The sequence below is a fragment of the Neopelma chrysocephalum genome, unplaced genomic scaffold (assembly GCF_003984885.1).
Source record: "Neopelma chrysocephalum unplaced genomic scaffold, ASM398488v2 Primary Assembly neopelma1_59, whole genome shotgun sequence".
NCBI lineage: Eukaryota > Metazoa > Chordata > Aves > Passeriformes > Pipridae > Neopelma > Neopelma chrysocephalum.
In genome coordinates this window covers 1,317,382-1,339,370 of record NW_020897714.1, presented here as the reverse complement: position 1 = coordinate 1,339,370, position 21,989 = coordinate 1,317,382, and the positions used below count along the sequence as shown (strand labels likewise).

Sequence of the window (21,989 nt, the reverse complement as noted above, 5' to 3'; positions counted from 1 at the left end):
CTTAATCTTTGAAATAGATACACCAAGCAAAGCAGAACAAAACAAAGGAAAAATATACCCTAAACTATAATCAATAAATAAATAGATAAATAAATAAATAAATAAAGCCCAAAACTTTTATATGGGGGGTGGGAGTACTTGGGGTTTGGTTTTTTTGCTTTGTCTGTACAAATGGGTTTAGAGACAGAACAGTAACTTACTATACTTAGACCACAGACCTGTAACAACACAGAAGTAGCATAAAGATGAGTCCACTTTGCTAACAAGAAGGCAAACCCATTGACAATTCCTTTGCAGTAACACTCAGCCAATGCATTGGTCTGTTTCAAGACCTTCTACAAGACTATAACTATAGGACTGAACACCACTGGAGCATATACCTCTTCTCAACTTTAAAAGCATCGAGATATTATGTAATTGTATCACATTCCAGCTTTGTAACAGTCACTTGCTGTGATTATTAGCACCCTATAAAACTGTCCAAGGTAGGACCATGATTCAGCTATATATTATCTTTTTATTTTGAGCAAAACCACAGAAAAAAGATTTTGCTGTCAATCAGAACCTAAAATAAAATAAATCTTAATAATAAAGCAATCATGATGGCCTGTTGAAATACTGCACAGGAATAAGATATCATTATCTACTATTATTTTGCATAGATGAGGACAAGGGAGAAAGAGTGTTCTAAAGTAGTAACCTTATTAAAGAATAATTGTTACACTCTATACCCCTCTCTTTACAGCATTTCTGGGTGTGCCAGTTTCAGCCCTACTGTGTCTAACACACACTAGAGGCATATGGTATTAGGTGTAGCATGCTTCACTGCATATTTTGTTGATTACAGCTTGAAATGTACAAAAGGCCTTCTTTTTCCTTGGTAAACTAATTCAGCAGCATTCCTCTGTTCAGAACTAAAAATACTTGCTAATTAGTACCATAATAATGCTGGATTATCATAACGGTTTTATTAGGAGTATGAATCTTACACACCAAAAAGATTAAGCCCTTGTTGAGCTTGTGGTTCAACAAGAGCTGTAGAAAAAACACACCATTTGGATTTTTGGCTGTTGTTGTACCTGGCCAATATAAGCTCATTTTTTTGAAAAGTAAACTTTATACAGCAAATATGTTCACGGACAGAACTATGGCTCAAGAATGATACCAACTCTTAATTTTTTTTCATCCTGTTAGGACTCCAAGGGTGCAGTAAGTTTGAACACTTCTGGGACACCCTGCGCTTATTACACATGATGAAACCCAAAAGGACAGACAACGCAAGTAAGTTGAAGTATACAAATATGAGAGATGTACCTAGATGTATTGTAGTCCCTGCAAGCACAGTCACCAATTGTTAGAGCCCAAATTTCAGAGACTCCCTGCCCACCCTCCTCATCCTTAAAAGTTAAGATAGCTTCATATTCCCCCTAGATTCAAGTTTTATATAGAAGGAGAAATATCCAAAGAAAACTAGATATAGTGAAATCCAGGTCATGACTGCATAGTTATTTCACTTCACGTGACAGCATTTCTGTTGCAACTTAATACATGAAAACACCACAGCAGGAAGGTACTTTTTTTGGTTTTACCTCCTTTAAAGTAGATGCCCACAATAAAAATTTGCAGCATGTGACCTACCAGATCCTCATATTAACAGCGTTCAGCGATCTGTTCCATTATAATGTAAATTAATTTTAAAAAATTAAATTTAAAAACATTAAGATTAATACTGAATGACTGATGCAAAAGTACATGAAAGAGCATTCAACCATGGTGGCAAAAGAAAATGGGCTTGCCGTACAGAAATCTTAGAAAAGGCTTGAAGAGGGAGGGAACTGAATCATGCACTGTAAATGGGTTGTTGCTACAGTACTAGAGAAGAGGATAAAAACATTAATACTGCTTTACTGCAAGAGAAACAGCTAGAGTGCAGAATGCAGGGATACATGCCAAGTAAGAAAGAACAGGGATGGAGGTAGGCAGAAGACAGAGACAAGTCTTGAAGAGGGACTCACAGACGGGTGGGGATTTACACAAGCAGAGCAGCAGGCAAGCAAGATAATCTCTACTGCTGCATGTCAAGTGGATGTAAGAACACCATAGTGAAACAGGAGAGAATGAATAGGAAAAGGTTCCAATCATCAAGGCAAGAACTTAAGCCCTCAAAAGAGAAAGCAATGACTTTGGAGAGGAAAATTAAGAGGATGATATGTTGGAAATAAGTTCTTGTTTTCGACCATAAGGCAAAAAAGATAGTCAGGGATGGAAGTAGACACAAATAAGCCTAGGATGAAGCCAGATTTAAAAAAAAATAAGCAAAACCTTTCCCTGGTACAACACACAAGTGTCTGCTTAGCAACAAAGGGTGCTGTGCTCGCAGAGACTGCAGCCAAAACCTCTGTCCGGTTTTATGAAGCCTGTGTAAAACAGCCTATTCCCCCCTTCCACTCATGCTACTATAATCTACGAAACAATGACATTTCACTTGAAACTAGAAGACCACAATTTCACTAGATACTAGATGACCCAACTCTCTACCACAAGGAATATGATAGGTAGTAGATTTCTTCTCTGTATGAATTAAAACAAAAACTTTTCAGCTTAAACAAAGCTCAATCTCAGTTTCTCTTCACAACTAGTATACACACAATGCACAACTTATACCCAAACATCAACAAGTTCACCCATTTAAGCACACTGTACCTTCTGGAAGTTTGAACACAAATACTCAATTTTTAGCTATTAGAGAAGTCACGTAGATACAACAGAGATGAAAAGACAATAAGCAAATGAACACAAAGAAGAAAAATCATTTAATAAAACTGAGATGTTTCATTTCAACTAGGTCTGAATGGAGGAAGTGGTGGGATGTAAAAGCAATGGTTTCAATCTGTCAGTGTCAGCTGAGGTCAGTAGGACTAAGTTTACAGTAAGATCACATATCAGATACTGCCCTTTTTTTTTAGGTCAAAATCCAGCATTCTGATGTCATATCTGATCCTTACCGCAAAAAGTTATGTTAGCCAACCACAAAATAACCACCTATGAAATTCAGAAAGGCAGTCTGAGATATTTCCATAATAGCACCCAAGGCTAAATAAATACTGTAGAGTAGGCCCTGTATCACAAAGGCAAGGTAGAGTTTGGAACAGTCAGAATCTAGAGGGACATGAAGCACAGTCATATAATGCTTGATCATCCCTGTGTGCTTCCATAATTATTTCATCTCTATGTATACACATACATATATATGCTATATATAAACATATCCATCCATCCAAAATAATGTACTTATAAAAATACCTGAGAGACAGAAATATAACACTTGAACACCCCCTGAATGCTTTCATAAGGACTTCATCTTTACATATGTATCTATTTATGCACAGACACTATATAATACACATACACAAAAATCTATGTATAAAAATATCAAAATTCTATACTTCCAAAATTACTAAGTAGTCACAGATAAATAGCTAAACCACCACACTTTCACAAATTCTAAATTAAGTCTGGGCTCTGTTACATGTTGGCCCCTGATATTTGTGGGCCCTACTGTAAATGCACTTCCATGACTGGGGTCCAGGCTGTTTGTACTATATTCCCTTTTTTATAATTTTATTAAAAAACCCCTAAGCTGTTGCCCCAACTCTAAAATAAAGCAGCACTTAACTAGCATACGAATATGAAAAAATTGGCCTTTCATAGTAATGAACAATTCAGACATACACCCTAGCTACATAAATATACAATGATGTTGATTTCAAGCATGCAGCTCCACCTTGAATTTGCAGAATACTCATCATTCCTTTTGAGAATATCCAACATACACTGATTTTTTTAATTTAAGCCAATTCTTTCTATAAATGGACTTGAATAACGTGCTTTTACCCCAGAAGCTACATGGAAAGTCACTGAAACACTAATATCTAAATGCATAGTTTTACCTTCCACTAGCCCATAGTCACATTACCATTTAAAGCTCTGCCATATGTTTACAAAGATAGTATGTGAGCTTCCACGAAGAACTCATTTATTCCATGAAAAGTATGCTTATCAATGCCTTTCAGAGTCAGTATGAAAGGTTTCATAATCTAAAAGGAAATGTATGCAATAAAAATTTCAGATATTTAGTGTTAACATGACAGCATAGAGACCCCCCTCTCTACTCTATCATGACTTCAGGACACAGATATCTTCTCTTATCCATATATAGTGTCCTACTTGGGAAGTTTCATTCCTAGTAGATTAACTAGAAGTGAGAGACAATCTGAGATATCACAGAACCAGAAAATAACATCCTTTTCATGCCATCAGTGGTTATTTCTTTATAGGTAAACTACTGCAGCAATAAAGGTAGATTCATCCAATCATTGTCCCTGATCACAGTGATAGCTATTTCTAGGAAAGAGACTGATGGGCCTGAGCTAATCAGACATATAAAGGAGAAAGCAGTCTTCATTTTTCACCACAGTTCATGCAACCCTTTAATCACATTGCCAAAACAATGTCATCTCAAAAAATGCATTTACCAGAACAGCTCGTCTATGAGAGTGTGAAAGATCGAATTTGTCACTGAAAATGAGACATAAAATCAGACTGAAAGGGGAGCTGCGGCGAGAGAAAGCAGTGTGTGCAGTGACAGGGTCCCAGCCTCACAGCAAACATGCACATTTCATCCGAGCCTGCAGAAATTAAACGCGCTTTGCTTCAGCACCATGAGCCTCTGGGTGCCCGTGAGCACTCGGTCCCTCCACGGGGCACACCCGGCGAGCGGCGACGGCGCGGAGAAACCCCGGGGTCAGACGCTCGTTCCCCGCACCCCATCCACCCCCCGCCCCGTGCCCCGGCTCACCGTGTGGGAGGCGTTGCTGGCCCTGAGCGGCGGCAATGCGAGGGGCGATGGCGGGCCGGTCCCAGCTCCTGCCCGGGAGACCCCGGCTCCAGTGCCTGGGGAAGACTGCAGCGGGCGGCCGCTGTCCCCTGCCCTGCCTGCGGAGAGCAGAGGGGTGAGCGCGGAGGGCAGCGGCGGCCCCTCGGGCCTCGTCGGGGAGGCGGCGGCCCCGGCGCTAGGCCGGCACCGCCGCCCGTCTTGCTTTGGGCAGAAGCCATTAAAAGCTAATCACCGCCGCGGCGCACACACGCACCGATCCGGCTAATAGCGCGGGCGGGCCATGCTCGCCCGGCTAAACCCTTCATCCGAGATTAACCCGCCACCAGCAGGCGCCTAATCGGGAGAACGAGCCGGCTCTGCTCCGCGCACGCCTCGAGGCTGGACGGCTGCCCGTCCCCCCCCGAGCCGTCTGGCCCGGCGAAATCCCGGCGCCGCCGGGGACCCGCCGGGAGTTCACAAGTCTGGAGCGCGAAGCAGAGGCGAACACCGTTGCCCCTTGTCAAATGCGGCCGCTCCGGCACTCGCGGCGACCCCCCGTTCTCCCTGGGTCGTTTCCCCAAGTGTTTTCTCTCGGCCCCTCACCACTTGCTCCCCCGAGACAAACTCGCCACCCTGCACGACAGAAGCTCGCCGGAGCCCAACGCGCAGCCCCCGATAGCCCCCCCGGGCTCGGCTGCCGCGGTGGGGGTGGGTGGATCATTGTTCAGCACACACGGCACCGCTGCGGCGCCAGCCCCCCGTCCTCCGTCCCCCTCCGCCGGGCCTCTGCAGCCCGGCCCAGCGGTGGCTATCGCGGCGGCCCACTCGCTCCTTACCAGCTGGGTAGGCAGCACCAGCGGCGGCGCTAGCTGAGGGTTTTCTGGTTAACATGGCCGCTGGAGAGGAGGGAGAGCAAAAGGCATGTCAGGGTGGCTCTTCTCCGCTGCTCCTCGGCCTCTCCGGGCGGTGTCTGCCTCTCTTCTCCGATCAGCTACACCCAGGCCCAGACACGTCCTGCGCTGCATCCCCCCGGCTCCGGGCCCGCCGGACAGACCCTCCAACGGCCCGCCGTCGCCTCCCGCCGCAGCCGCAGCAGCAGCAGCCGGGCCGCCGCCGCAGCCCCCGGCCCAAGCTCATCACCTCCCCCGCCCCCGCCCCGATCGCCCCGGTCCCCTCGCACGGAGGAGGGAGCAGCAGCAGGCGGCCGGACGGAACCCTCCTCGTCGCGCGGCGGAGCGGGGACAAACAGCGCACAGCAGCAGCAGTCCCCGCCCCGCCGCCCGCGTCCCCTCCCTCCGTCCCTCCCTGCCGCTCCCTCGCGTTCCCTACCGCTCCGCCGCCGCGGAGGCGGCGCGGCCCGCGGCTACCCCCGGACCCGCACGTGCCCCCGCCCGCACAACGGCCGCGCCGGCCGCGCGTCCCCGCGCCCGCACAACGGCCGCCGCGCTGGGCCCGGGAGCGCGCCCGGCCGTTGGTCACCCCGGCGGCACTGCCATGTCTGTGCCGGGCAGGGACAGGCACAGGGACAGAGACAGGCACAGAGACAGGCACAGGGACAGGCACAGGCACGCGTGCAGGCACAGGCCGCCCCGACAGCCCCCGCCCCGACAGCGCCCGTGGGTGCCACGGGCAAGGGGGAGATGCCGGTGGGAAAGTCGGCGTGTGTGGGAGTCGTGGGGAGGGAGAGGAGCCGGGGGATCGCCGGCTCCTCAGGCAGCGGGGTTCGCTCTGCCAGACTGGAAGGACAAAGGTGGCCCCGTAGGAGGAATATTAAATAACTTGAAATGTGTAGAGGGATGAAAACTTAAAAAAAATGGTAGTGAGATAAAAGAAGCTTTTGGGATTGCCCTGGAGGCGTAAGTGCCTCAGCCTAGAACGAGGGAAAGGAGAGTGCGAGGGGCGGTACTGGCCTTGTTTTCCAAACTGAACGACGTGCTTAGTGGAGTACAATGCTTTGAATTCCTGGTTTGTCAGTTTGCACGTCACTGCAGCCAAAAATAGATGACTAAACATTTGCTCTGCTTGGGACAGCATTGAAATGAACTGTCCTACCTATGCTCAACTCTTTTTGAAGTCCATACAGACCTTGCAGGTTTTCCTTTTTGAAACAGCTCGTAGATGTGTAGACAGACCTCCCTTCATCCCCTTCCAGAGAAGAGACAAAAAAATGAATCTCCCCTTTTCCTATGCCTAAACAAAAAAAAAAAATTCTGCTTCTTTGCCTCTTCCCATGCCACAGATACATGCCTAAGCAAAGACATTTCCTGTACTGGTACAAAGAAATAAACAATTTCCCTAACCCTCCTGTCATGCAGAGAAAACAATCATACTTTCTCCCATCCACACCCACCTAATCTTTTCCTTCACTGTAGCTGAAAAAAGCTTTGTCTTCCTCAATATCCCCGTAGATGTCCACAGGCCCTCCCAATGTCCCTTCCCATTGGCTGCCAGGTGTATAAATGGTGTTTTCTGATTACTTTCTGTATTTTCTCATCGTTTTCAGAAGCTGCGCATGCACATCAAAGGTATTGGAATATCAAACACTGCAATAACATTAGTGTTCTCAAATATCTTAAACGTTTCAGGAATGGAAAAAAAAATACTTTTCTAGTTAGTCTAAAGAGAGGAAGGGCTTGTTCACCTTCAAGCTGGATAAGAAAAACCAGAATTGATATCAATTATCTTTCCATAGGGCTTGCAGGAGTTCTTCATCTTAAATGACGTGCCCTTTCTGAGTGTCGATGTCACAGACGGTTTCATGCATGTTCTGGGGTTAGTTACACCTTAACATTGAGATAAGACAAAGCCCACTAAGTGTCCTGTTTCAACTCCTTTCCAGTCAGGTACACTATCCACAGTATGCCTTCCACAGTTTATTCAACACTCTTGGACTGCTATGCATACTATGTAAAAAATTGAGCTAGTCTATCACGTAGTAAACAGTATTTTAACTCAGTGGGAACACATTACATTGGTACCTGTCCTCTTTCTAAAACTGTGTGCACTGTAAGCATTCATCTTGAAGCCTGCGAGTGTCCTTGGGCCTGTTTGGATGCCTCTCTTTCTCTCTCTCCGTCACTTTCTCCATCTGCAACCCATCCTGGCATCTGCTGTCAAAGATAGTACCTGATGGAGTCTGAAGTGGAACTTGAGATAAGGGCAAGCCCATCTTGATTCCTTCTGAATGCAATGCAAGCAACTTCAGTTTAAAAGCCTCTTTCATGCAGGATTTAGGTTGATAAAGAGGAGGAACGTGCTAATATAATTGTAAAATACCTTGGCTGCAAATAGCAATGCCTTTAACAGCCTCTTCAAAATCTTAGAGGCAAATATATAAAGAAAAGAAGAAAGCAAAGCCTAAATACTCAAAGACAAAGGAAAGGTTAATTCTTTCACGCCAAGTCTTACCCTCAGGAATCTGAAGTATGTCCTGTTGAATGGCCACAAAACTTTTTTTTTTCTAATACTGGCCATACTGAACATATCAGCACTTTCCAGACCAGGATGAGATCAACAGACTTCAGTTCCCAGGACAGAAATAAGTATTAAGCATCTGACAGGAGAAAGTGTATGGTTCTCAGAAATTAGAGAGCAAAATGAATTAGGGTTTTATTGATCCTTTTTCCTGCTCACGCAGCTTTTATTACCCAAAGGTGTGAACTAACCTGTAATGATAGAAGATTAGTCTTCCCTTTCTTGCAAACAAATCCACTGAGTGTTCATGAGTGACAGATTACTTAGAATCATAAAATAGTTTAGGTTGGAAGGGACTTTTAAAGACCTTCTGGTCCAACCCCCTGCAATGACCAGGGACAGTTTCAGGTTTCATCTCAGAGCCCTGTTCTGCCTGATCTTGAATGTTTCCAGGGAAGAGGCATCTACGACCTCTCTGATGGCACCACCTATGGCAAAGACCTCTTACTCATATCTAGTCTAAATCTACCCCCTTTTAGTTTAAAAACAGTATCTCTTGTCTTATCGCAACAGGTCCTACCAAAAAAGTTTGTCCCCAGCTTTCTTATAAGCCTCCCTTAAGTATCAAAAAACCACAATAAGGTTTCCCTGGAGCCTTTTCTTCTCCAGGCTGAACACCACCAGTTCTCTCAGCCTATCTTCACAGGGCAGGTACTCCATTCCTCTCATCATTTTTGTGGCCTTCCTCTGGACCCACTCCAACAGGTCGAACAGGTACTTGCAAGGGGCTTGTAAGATAATGTCATCAAAGCACTTGTTTTTAGGAGAAATACCTGAAAACTTTTCTGTCCATATGGGTACCCAAAGCGGCCTACAGACTGAAAAGTGCCAGCTCAGTGGGGCACAGGCAGTACTGGTTCTGTACCACAGTGAACACCTAAGGAAGAAGGTGAAGAGGCAGCAGTTGGAAGTGCTGATGGAATCAGAAGGCTGTTTGCCACAGCTGTCTTGAAGAGGCTTAGGTTGGTCTGTTACAGATATCATCCTTCCATGATAAACTGTACCAAGTGTTCTAGAAAAAAAATAGCAACTATTTGGTAAAAATGAAGTGGTGAAATCACAACTATTAAGTAAGAAAATTAAAATTCATCAAAAAAACCCCCAACAGAACCAGAACAGTCTAGAACAAAGCTTGTTATCTGTAAAACCTTGTCTAAAAGTATTCCTGCCCACATAGTACATTAAAATGCATTATTGAAGATAATATGTTAATGCAGACTGATACAGAGCATGCTGTGTTTCTTGAGCCATTCAGTCAGGGCCCTTGTGACCAAGACAGATTCTAAGCAGACTGTGAGGGGCTGCTGAGGTCTGTTTTTTCAGGCTGCCTTGGGGCCCAGTTCCTATCTAGTTACCCTGTTAGAACACTGTATCTCCTTAGCATCACTGTGAGATCTCCTATGCCTGTCCACTTACCTCTCTAAAGTGGGTGCTGGTTAGGGTTTAATTATACGGGTCTTTGGTATGTAGTTGTAGGGCAAGTGAGACTGGCTGGTCAGTCACACAGCATCTCCTCCACTGTAATATTAGCATATGCTTATGTGGTCAGACACCAGGGAATTCCTGAGAAGCCATGCATGTCCAAAGCTGCAATGATGACACTGTGGAGCTCCCAGAGTGACGGGTGCAGCTGTTGCTCAGCACCTTGTTATGCTCTGACTATTCTCATTAGACACAGCAAACTATTTCGGCTTTAGATAAATGACCTCTAGGTAAAGCAAATACAAGGCTCCTCGAACATCATGGACTTGGAGGACATGGCACTTAGGGACATGGTTTAGTGGTGGACTTGGTAGTGTTAGGTTAATTTTTAGGTTTGATGAACTTAAGGGTTCTTCCCAACCTAAAAATGATTCTATGATTCTATGAAAAGTAGAGATAAGACAAGCCTAGAACAAAGAACGAAAAATGTGGTTTTCTGCTATCTTTTAACTGTCCCCTCATACTAAGCAGAATCTTTACTCGTTCTCAACATCTTTTAAAATGTTCTAGGACCTAAGCTATTTAAAAATACATTATTTTTTCCCCATTGTTTTTGTGTAGCAAACCTTAGATGCTGAGGTAGAGACATTAAACCACTTAGAATATGTCTCACCATCAATTAAACATGGGTCCAAGTCTGTTGTCTCAGCCAGTAATATGCATTTTAAAAGTAAACCCTTAAGCCCACTAAGTGGTTGCCTCAGGATGGCCTGAACATAATCAGCACCAGGTTCTTATTAATTTGTTGTGGATAATTTAGGCATGAGCAGGACTGTGCACACTACAGTGTTGTCTTTCAGCAGTTCATGCTGAGAACAGTGTAGGCAGTTCAAAATACAGCAGCCTACAAATAATAGCATTGCAGATGGAAAGCGCACCAGTCAGGGCTCGACTAGGTCTCAAACATGCACTTCACTGTATGGCACATGTGTAAGGTTTGCGACTCCACCCTCTCTCTACCATTCCTGGAAACAAAAAATTCCCAGTGGAGCATCACCTGCAACTTAGAATAAAATTGTATTTCAATGCAATTATAAAAAATGAGGTTATGCATTCAGAGCAAGAGTGTAGAGAGTTACTGCCACAAGTCAGCTTGCTAGTACATATTCATACTGACATGAGGGTATATGAAGCTAAACTGGCTTGCCAAGTTCAAGTGTTTGTTGGCCTTCATTCCAGTGTATGTTCTGTTGAGGTTAAACTTTATTCTGTGTTCAAGGATTTAAGAACTGCTATTTAAGAACACATAATTCACAATTTCTCTTACCGTATTAAGACAAACTAAGGATGTTTTAGTGGTCGGTCAGTTCACCCTGAAGAGAATCTCTGAGATCCTGTAAGTCTACAAGCATACTAGTAATTTTTTATTCTGCTATTACGGCTATATTGTGGGAGACTATCTTGCAACATATTTGTATTTTAGTGCTGGCAAATTGCATATTAAGTAAAATGCTTTCCCCTTTCACCAGACTATGCCAATGTTTCTAAATTTATGTATTATATATTTCCTATCTAATTTCTGGATTATTATAGAATTAATATTCATTAGAACATTAGACTTATTCCTTTGTGTATACTCCCAGCATGTATAATGGGAGGAGAAATATTCCTGTTTTCCTGTCTCATACAGCAGAAGCAATCCTGATGGAATCCATGGAGTAGCATTAATATAAATTTAATCTCAGGGAAAAAGCCTAATGCTGGCTGATTCTTATTAGCTGATGGCACACCCTCCTTTATATACTCAAGAAAAAAGTGAACCTTTTGAACAAGAAAAGCAGGAAATGACTTATGTGTCCTTAGCCCTTCTTCTTCTGTGGACACTTTCCACCATGTTGTGAAGCTCCTCTGTTTCCGCAGCTACACAAACAAAGGAAGATGTGATAATTGCAGAGACATAAATTAAAACTACTGTGTCTCATGTCACTTGAATGTTAATCTTTCCTAAAAAGGTCCTAGAAAACAACTGCTACTGCAAGTTTAGTATGCAAATGATAGTTAGGATTTCTACCAAACTCTTTCAGAGAGAGACCACAAACTTGTTAAACCTTCTGTCATTTCTGAATTCGGTTTCCTGTTCTAACCACTTTGAAAATCAATATGTGGAAAGTCAGGGTAATCTTTCTTGCACTCATTGTGTGGGCTACTCAGTTTCAGAACCAGCTGTTCATGCATGGAGTTAAAACCCTGGTAACATTTGCTCATCCAATTCCACATGTGAAAAAAAAGAGACTTAACTTTAAAGGTTTTGTTGGAGTCAGCTACTCTCCACAGCAGTGTTTCATGGAAGCTGGGATTTAATTCTGTCAGGTGCTGAGAGGTTTTAGCTCCCCTGAGTCAGCGGGCCCAGTATCTCACAGTGTGTTCTGAAACTGAGAAATGACACACCTCACTGAATTGTGATAAGCTCATTAAAATCACTGCTCTACGAAAGCACAAAACTGAGACATAGTTGAAAGGTAATGGGTCAGAGGAACTCAGAATCCCGAAAGAACTCCGACCAAGTTCTTTTCCTCACCCAGGCTTTCTCTGGGCAGAATTTATTGATAATAAAAGGAAAATGAATCATTAAGTCCCACAGCCCGAGTGTTATATTATTAACTAATATAATATACTGTCAGGATTTACATGGGGACTTTTGAGTTAAACCATGAGCCACCTGCTGAAAAGCAAATTTAAGGCTATATGCTGGAAAAGAACTTTCTCATTAAAATATAATCAAGGTTTGTTAGGCAACAAGAAAAGAACCAACCTGATGTGCTGAATTAAACTGAGTGGGAACTAAAGATATCAGATAGCTGTGAAGAGTTCTTCAGCTCCCCATTTTACAGGGTGCAAGCCTTACATGGGTTTACCATGGGAAAAACAGACTACATCTCTTGAGTGCACAAAATAAGAAGAGCACCTGACCATGTTTTCTAAGGATAGTAGGTGCAACATACACAGTACTTTTTCTTCTGTCATGACCCTCCTTACCCTTCTCCGTTTGTTTCTGTGAAAAGGATTTTAAGTGAGCATGGTCTGACTGCTAGTTGAGTAACAAGAAGGGATGTGCAGGCATGTATTTATAGCGGGGAGGGAAAGTTAAGAGTCATCTTCTTGATGCCCCGTTCAATAACTAACTTGCTACTGGTCCTTTTGTGTGGAAGTACCCTAAGCTGCCCAGCCTCTCATTTACACTGCTGTGTGAATGCTTGGTGGATGTGTCTATTCAGGTGTGAAGAGTGGAAGAAGAAAAATAGAAAATACATGATGTGAAAATGAAACAGAGGCTTTAATTTACTATCATCATTTGTAATCTCCTTCCAAAGGAATAAATGTGCACATTAACACACAAATAGTTCACAATAGATTCAGAAAATTGAAACTTAAAATACTGTTTAATTTGGAAAATTAAATAAATAAAGGAAAATTCCTGCAGATGTTCTACAAATAGAGAAAAAGAGAAAGTAGGCCCAAGGGATATTTCAGTATGTTTGCTACTTTATTAGTAAAATTAATACTAGTGGTTTCAAAAAGACCACTCACACACAATTCCTCTTTTAATTAGAATCTGGGCTTTAAATTATACAACAAATCTTTTGCTTAGCTGAAATTTTAATTTTAATTTGCAGAAGGGCAGGGATTGCTACCTACAGGTAACTCCCTATAAACAGATTTAGTTGTGTGTGAAATGGGTAACATTAAACATGTGGGACTAGGCTTAATAAGTGCCTAGTCCATAAAAGGAAATCATATGTGGCAGAAAATATAGGCGCCAATGCCCATTCCAGTGCTTGGAAAAGTGTGCTGTGAAATGGTGTCAAAGCAGATAGACAGAAACCGCAGGTGACACAAATACCCCAGATATTTCTCCTTGCACGAGCTGGCCAGTTCAAGAACATCTTCTGAAGATGCCATCTGTATATTCTTTAGAGAAAAAGAGTCACTGTCGTCACAGAGTCCCCTTCTGTACAATAAACTAATGGCAAAAGCACTTATTTGGCAAAGTTCAGTACATTGGACCTTAAGTCTCTGAAGGTGTGTAACAAACTACAGGCTGCTGAATGTGGAAACAGGAGTTTATGATTCACTGGGTCAAAGAGACGAAGTGTTACAGAAGAGAAGTGCTAAAGAAGAAGAAGACTATTGCTGTGAGGTTAGACTTTAAAAGTGTTTTTCAAATGTTACAGAAAGCACAGTAATATTCTGTCTCCCCAGTCATGCAATATGCAAAGATTTTGTGAGCATTTTGAGTTCAGGTGAGCATTTTCAAAAAGGGTTTATCTTCAGTTTATAAAGGCTAATGATCTATTTCCGTAAACAGAAAATCCACTGAAAAATGGGCAGTAAAAACACAAGAGGCAAGAAAGGACGAAAGTACAGGGTAGGAAAGATAACATGAGAAAGATTAAGGAAAGCCGTGTAGAAAGACAAAAGAGGATGAAGCAAAGAAGCAAAATACAATCATCTTTTATTTTCTGACATTAGCTTCCTGGTAGAGTGACCTTTGCCTTTTTCCATCTCTCCATTCAGTACTGTTTTCACTTTTTTGTTTTAAGTCAACTTTTTGTCTCCTACTTCTTCTTGTCTTGTTTTGCTCTCCTAACATTGTCCTTCAGTCAGTAGGAGGCTACAGATGGACCATGTCTGTCTATCTCCCAATATGTTATGCCATTACAGGGCTATTTCCTTCCAGGAATCAGAGTGGGTGATGATTGGAATCCTACTGTCTGCAGGGCATCAGCCAGGGAAAAGGAGAGCTGGAAGTGTGAAAGAATGACTGGACAGGATCAGTGGGCTTAAGAGTGCTGAGCAAAGTTTAAGGGGATTTTCCCTAATGCAAATAACTCACTGCTTGTTCAGTTTCTTTCCCGAGGGCTCTGTGCTAGTCCTACCCCTTCAGCTGAAGAATTTGTGTCTTGGGCACTTTCCCATGAATGTTGCTGCAGTGCAAGTAGGCACAGGGGAATGGGAACCCAGTGGTGACAGCCTCTTGGGGAGGGAATTGGGGCCCTGAAAGGTAAACTTAAAAAATTTAAATTTTCTATGGAAGTGACTTGCTAAAAGCTCATTAGTTTCACGTCAATCAATTTTTGCTAAATCAATGTTTTATTTTATCCTATTGCACATTTGTTTCTAGGTCCTTCCTTCCCTCACACCAAACTGGATAGATTTATCCAGTCTGCAATTGAAGGTGTAAGTTCTTACCGTATGCTGAAGTCCTCTGTTTCCATTGCTGTGCTTTTGGTTGGCATGGAGGGCTATAAAATGAATGTTATCCTGACAGCCAGGTGTTCATGGTAGCAATGACATCTTCCCAATTAGCTTTCTGGATAAGATTTTCACCTTGCACTTCAATTGCTCAGTAAAGCACGCCAAGCTTCTTGTCACTGTGAGATAACCTGGATACTGTGAAGGACTCCACATTCCTGAGAGACCCTTATTGCAAGTTGACAACAATTCAGATTTTCCAACTCTAATGGCACCTCAAAATGGCATGGTCAAAGGGATGAATTCCTTAATTACTGGGTAGATAAAAATTCATTAAGGCAGCAAAAAGATATCTTCTCCTGGAAGTTGTAATGGGTTGCCAGACTGGCAACTGTACATAAATTACAGTTTCAAGAATATGTACTGTCATCTATTTCTGAAAGGTAACACAAGCCATGTGTGATGTGACGTTACAACATAGGTCTAAGACATTTTCAGTGCCTGGAGAGTGCCACTGAACAGAGAGGTGATATATATACTGCCAAAATGAAAGTGAAAACATTTTTTTCATAGCAAGTACTTCTCTCTGGCTTTTAATGAACTAATTCAGTATAAATATGTGCCACTAACTTTTGTTTTCATTTTTTGTTTTTTGTTTTAGATAATTAAGTTTCTCTTGGCAAAGTGCCAGAACCACAGGAAGCAAACCAGAGGACCAGAGGCACAGAAACTGATAAGAATGAACCACACTTTTCACAAGGATAGCTGATTATTTTTATAATTTATTTCTTAAAATAATTTTCCTCTTTTGGATTTTAGACAAAGTTGTAGTTGCTGCCTCCAAGACTTAAAGTAGAAATTCCACACTGCTCCACAGCTTTTTCCGAATCCTGTAAGAATGCAAAATTGGTGCATTTCCTAGAGTTTACCCATGGTATTCATTTCAGAAGAGCTTTCTCTTTTTAGGCTGAAATCTGGAATGCAAAGAAGTATGCACATTGTTTCATATATATACACATTTATTTTTTCATATGGAAAGATAAATAATCAGAACATGTTGATCCCTTGAGAAGATAAGGTTTTTGAGTAAATATTCAACTGTCATAGCATTAGATGTGCTGAAACAACATCAGTTGAATATAGCAGACCACCCATGCTCACTTCTAGGGAGTTAATAGCAGTGGATAGGAACTTGTTTGATAAGAAGGCTATTCATAGAGGCCATCAACATCAGGCAGGACATCTGACTGCTTCATGGTCTGTACAGAGAAAGCCATAAATGTTTAGAAGTTTTCCTATGCAAATATTACAGAGAGCAGAAACTTCCTCAATTTATTTTCACCTATCTTGAAAATTTAAACCCTTTCTTTACCGCTGTGGAGCAAAATCCTCCATGATCTACATGAGCAGATAACCAAGGATCAACAAAATATCTCAGCCGTGAAACATGACAATCTTTGAATGCATCCCCAGGAAATATTTGCTTAGGGAAAAAACCCAACAGTTAACCTCAAGCAAGCAAATCTCTCACAAGGAGTCATTTTCATTTCCCATGTTCCCCAAGCACTGTGATATGAAGTCTTTGAAATGACAGTAGCTGCAGAAGGCAGGGGCTCAGGAAGAGAACATGTCCCAGGGATATGCTGTGGCTCCAGCAGCTGTGAGGGAAGCATCAGCTTAGAAAACAGCACCCAACACAGCACCTCTGCCACAAGCATCAAATGGAAGAAGGCAAAGCTAATTCCCAAAAAGCCAGCCATCTACAATCAATGCACTTACCAGCAACTTGTGTAAGAATGTCTATCAGTTGCATAAACACTGTTCACACAACTCAATGACTAAAACGGAATTGCTTTGGCCACTCATCTAAAAAAATAAAGCATCCTGACATCAGATGCCTCACTGAACTCTGGACATCACATGTCTTTTCTCAAATATTGCCATTTCTTCTGAGTGTTGTATATTTTATCCAGAAAATAACAGTGAGGTCCAGTTTTCTTTAAGATCAGATGTAGAATATGACAACTTCTGCTTTTGAAAGTAGATTTCTGTAGACACCTCTGGGCCTTGCTCTAAATATAAATCACCCATGCAGTATGCTTGTCAGCTTAGGCCAGACATGTCATACGAGGATTGGTTGGGTTTTGGATTTTTTTCTTTTTTTTTCACCTAGATATAAGCAAACCTCAATGTAGAAACTTGAAAAACAACCAGACTACTGTCATCTTTAATTAAGAGAAAGAAACAGAAGCACTCCGCTTAAGCCCTTCTTTCCCATATGGCTCATAATTTGTCAAGACTGCCATTTTCTTCTCCTGAAGTGATTTAGAAGGCAATTTCTATTTTGATACAGGTCCTGAAGAACATCATGATGTTGCTTTTTTCATAGCAGAAGAAGAATTTGGTATGAGACTGACTTATAAGTACCAGACATTATGGTAAACATGGAATTCTCCATGCCCTGAATGGGAATGCTCAGTACCAGCACAGTTCTGGTAGAGCTTTAAACAAATGTGCTCTTCATCCAGCTCTGATTAGGAAACACAACTTTGCTGTGCTGTTCCCAGTGATATTGGACAAGATCAACAGAACTACATTTCTACACTCTACATCTTTAAAATCTGTGTCAAAGCAGTGATTTGATATCCACTTCTTAATCATTAGTTCACAGTGTGCGTAGTTGGTGCTTGTAAAAAATTTAGCTTTGTATCTTTAAGGGTTGCATGTTTCCTTTGAGACTGACACTAATTTCAGCAGAGCCCTGGGCAAGAATAACATGAGTGCTGCAAGCCTCCATGCGGCTCTCTCCTCAGTAATGCTGTGGAGAGAGCATCTTTGCACACCCATGACAAGCCCTAATCTTTCCTTCTCAGCTGTCTGTGATTTTGCCCCCCCCCCAGGCTATGATTGCACCATCTTTTCATTTTTGAGGTTTTGCAGACTTTGACACTGTTACAGACAGTGCTGGAAGCCAGGAGCAGGGGAGGGATGTGATAAGGAAGAAGGATGTACTGAGATTGAGAGGGAAACTAGGGAATTCAGTATTTGCTGTGGCCTGCCAGTATCAAGTCAGTGTACAGTGTGGATAGAGAGGTGTGGACTGAAGAGATAGGTGGACATGCTTGCGAAGCAGAGCTCTGGGAAGATGGGTCTCTCTGCGGGTAAATAGACTGAATACTAGAGCTAAGGTTTCCTATTCCGTTCAGTAATACCAAGGAATCTTTCTCAGTTCCTGCAGACTTTTTCACAACACAGAGTGTACCCTTTTCATATGCAATATGAAAGAATCTGGCAGGCACAAACAACTTCTTCAGAAAGAAATTTTTACATTGTGGTAGAACAGATTGATACACTAAACACTACAAGCTGTGAGAATGGGTCAGTGAGACTCATTCTTACTTTTGGCATGAAGGAAACAAACTTTTTGAATCTCCAGGAATCTCCAGTCACACATGAGTGACACCAAAAAGTTGACAGCTCTATTTGGTAATTTATCCTCCTGTAGGTTTTGTCTTTCTAGACCATCTGTCAAAAAGATACAAAACCCACAAGATGTTGAAGTGGGAGCAGTTATAGCTGTAGACAAGAGTAAGTCAAGACTGTGCTACCTGATGACTTTGATCTCCTTTCTGTTACCTGTTTCTTCACCTTGCAAACTTTCCTAATCAATGCTCTTTTATCAGAGTCTCGTCCTTGTTCTGTATTTGAAATTCAGTTGAGATATCCTTAGTGTAACCAATCTATCAGCTAGCTTCTAGATATTAAACAAATCTATCAGATCTAGATCAACCATTCTATTTTCATCCCACAGGTCTTTTTCTTGTTAGACAGCTTCTGAATCTAGACTGCCTCTTCAAAGTTCACCTTGCACAACAGCATCTGAATGGCAAGCAAAAGAAAAGGATATAAGAAAATGCAGCTATTGTCAGAAATGGAGACAACTGCAAAAGTGGGTCATGAGAGTATTCTACAGCAGAAGCTCTAAATCTGTGAAGCTGGTCAAAAAGTAAATTAACTCTCAGCATTTACCTGCGACAATTGCCCATCTGCACACTGATTTCAAAGCTGTTTCAACATGCAGATTCATAGATTTTAAATTCAGATGGCTCTGTGGTGATCACCTGGTCTGAAGTACTGTGTTATACATGCCTTAGGACTCACTAAAAAAAAAAATCCTTCTTTACACCCCTACATCAGTATTTGAAATACACGATGTATTAAAAAAAATCAATCATATTCCCAGAGGTAGAGAATTTATCATAAGCCCTGTGTGTTGAACTTCAGTAACTATCCTCATTGTTACAATACTTCAATTTTATTTCTGATCTGAATTGCTCTATCTTCAGCTTCCAGCAATTAGTTCCTGTCTGAGGCACTTTGTGTCTGATTTGATTGCCCTGTATTACAAATTTCAGCTTCCCACCTAGATTGTCAAAGACTTCTCTTGCATTCATATTGCATATCATTTGCATGTGATCAGGAGATAGAAAGAAAGATCTATGATGTATATATTAAAAAATATATATATTTCAAGACCAATTAATAACATATCGCAGGATAGATGTATTTTTTTTCAGAATGAACATTAATAGTCCTCTCTCCTAAACTGCACAGGTCAGATTTTGCTTGCTGCTGGCAATTAGTATAGTGATTGCTACTGTGTAGAACAGTCTAACATTCTTTCTCTTGATGGCAAAAATCAGATTGTATTAATTCTTGAGAAAAATGACGTAAGTTAAAAAGGCAAAAAACACAAGTCAAAAACCTTATAAATTTGTCTGACTACTAGATTATATTTCACCATCCATAGCAGAAAATAAATATGTAACTCGGAAAATAACAAGAGACACAAATCTGGCCTCCCAGAGCTATTAGCCATTTAGTTCTGAGCATAACCTCATTTATTTTTGTAACCCTTAATTTGATTTCAAAAGAAATGTATGATAGTGTAGCTAATTTCACCCTTATATCCAAGCTAATTTGCCTTGCCTTTACATGTAACATTATGTAGCTGAAAAAGATCATTTTATTTGGATAGAGTTATGGCAAAACTGCTTATTGTATTCTGCATGTGTACTGGGTGTTTTCCCTGCAACTTAGAACCAACTGATTCCAGGTCCATTTTCCAGGTCCGATCCTATTCCATTCTATGCTGTCTAGCGACAACAACGTTGAAGGGTTTAGGAACTGCATTAAAATACTCCCAGGTGAGAGGAGAAGCACTTTGCAGCCTCTGTCAGAAACCAAAACAGTTACAGAAAATACAAGGCAGAGCAAAACCAAGCCCAGTAGAATTACTCATGTAACCATCTTAATAAAATTGGATCTTCTGAAATTACTTTGGATTCTTTTGGATGAAGTGAGATATGTTCAGGTAAATGTGAATATTATGGAATTTTTTTTTTTCTGGATGATTCCAAAATACTTTTGATAGTGCAATGGTAAAAAGTGAGTAAATTCACTTGTTTGATGCTCAGGGCTAAACAGTGGAAAATACGTAAATTCTATATTGTCCAGGTCAAGAGTTTAGATATACTTTTCTTTTAAATCAGTTTACCTCACCAGTGAAATAAAATCCTTGTTTCTATAAAATAAAGTATCTGTTTAGTATCTATTTTGTGTTTATATTTTTATATATCACAGTCAGACTACAAAGATGCTGAGTAAAGGTGTAAGATATGTGATGTACATGATATAGCTATGTAATTGGATGATGTACATTCTAAAAATTCCAGCCAATGAGAGGAAATCAAATCTTTCCAAGGAGCACATAAGCGACACAAGCATCTTTCCAACACCAGAACATAAATCAAAATATATTTAAGTTCTATGTTAAGTATTATGTTTTTGAGGGAGTTTTCTGTTGCTTCTAGAAAAATCTCTATGTAACACTGAGTTTTAGGTAAAAAGAAGTACCAGAATATAAGAAAAGCATTTTCTGTAGGTTTACACAAACTAAGAACACTCACAAGCAGCAGCAGTAACAAAAATACAGAATATTTACCCTGCATGCTTCCAGAAGCATTTTTAATGCAGACTAAAAGAAGGGTGAAATTCAAAACCAAGTGCCTCACAATTGAACAATAGATTAGCACACCAAGATTGCTTGCAGTGTTTGTGGACATGAATGGGACCAGACAAGGTACACTGAGATCACTTCACGTGACTTCACACAACCACAGCAGTGAGAAAGGATGTCATAGAGTCTATAACCACTATTTATTACCTTATTGAGACCTTTCTTCACAGACACCAGACAGATTAATATCAATGGGAGTTAGGCTTGCAAGTATCCATGGGTGTCCTGGTTAGAACGGCTGGGACCAATTCATCCCTGGATGGGTGTAACCCAAAACTGTGTATTCTATAGCCTCCATGCCATTTCCCAAAAACTGCTGTCAGTAGAGGCCTGCAAGGTGGGAAGATGTTCCTGTACCCTTTTATGGAATTCCCCGCTCTGATATCCTTATATGGAATTCCCCGCTCTGATAAGAGGGACTGAGCATCCACATGCCCTTTTATGGAATTCCCTACTCTGAGGGAGGGACTGAGCACTCCCGCCTGAACTGGAGAGTATATAACTGGGAGTTTCAGAGCCTTGGGGCTCTCTCTCGTGGGACCCAGAGGAAGACAGCAGACCACCGCTGCTCCCAACCAGGCTGAGACCACCACCCTCAACTGGACTGCAATCACCACTTCTGACCAGATTGCAGCAGCTCTCCCACCAGCAGGTTTTATCCCCTCTCCCTTTGCTTTGGACTCGGGGGGTGGGCCAAGGTACACCATTTTTGTTCATACCCCAGGGTGCTGGGTTTGTACATTTGGGTTTTGTGGGTTAAAACCAATTGTCTGTCTGTATAATTGTACTTATTGCATTATTTTAATAAATTGTTATTCTGAGTTATAAATCTCTCTTTTGAATTGAGTTCATTTTGCCTTGCTGGTTAACTTTTAAACCAGCACA

At 41.7% G+C, this 21,989-nt stretch overlaps 1 protein-coding gene and 1 long non-coding RNA gene across 6 annotated transcripts in view; one reads left to right on the top strand and one right to left on the bottom strand.

Moving 5' to 3' along the window:
- Window positions 1–6,252, bottom strand: part of DYRK2 (dual specificity tyrosine phosphorylation regulated kinase 2) — a 15,362-nt gene extending 9,110 nt beyond the window's left edge. The window contains exons 1-3 of one of the 5 annotated variants that reach the window (XM_027679654.1): window positions 6,206–6,252; window positions 5,713–5,772; window positions 4,859–4,995 (exon numbers count right to left, since the gene is read on the bottom strand). In XM_027679654.1, coding sequence (XP_027535455.1) covers window positions 4,859–4,995; window positions 5,713–5,767 — 192 coding nt within the window. In that variant the 5' untranslated portion in view covers window positions 5,768–5,772; window positions 6,206–6,252. Of the gene's footprint in view, window positions 1–3,976; window positions 4,064–4,858; window positions 4,996–5,712; window positions 6,178–6,205 lie in introns of those variants that run through there. The other 4 variants (XM_027679653.1, XM_027679657.1, XM_027679656.1 and 1 more) reach the window with 4 other exon arrangements.
- Window positions 6,253–11,430: 5,178 nt separating this feature from the next.
- Window positions 11,431–20,550, top strand: LOC113965799. The gene is made up of 3 exons (XR_003533641.1): window positions 11,431–14,619; window positions 15,687–16,815; window positions 18,837–20,550. It is a non-coding gene; the product is annotated as an uncharacterized LOC113965799 (long non-coding RNA).
- The last annotated feature ends 1,439 nt before the right edge of the window (window positions 20,551–21,989 follow it).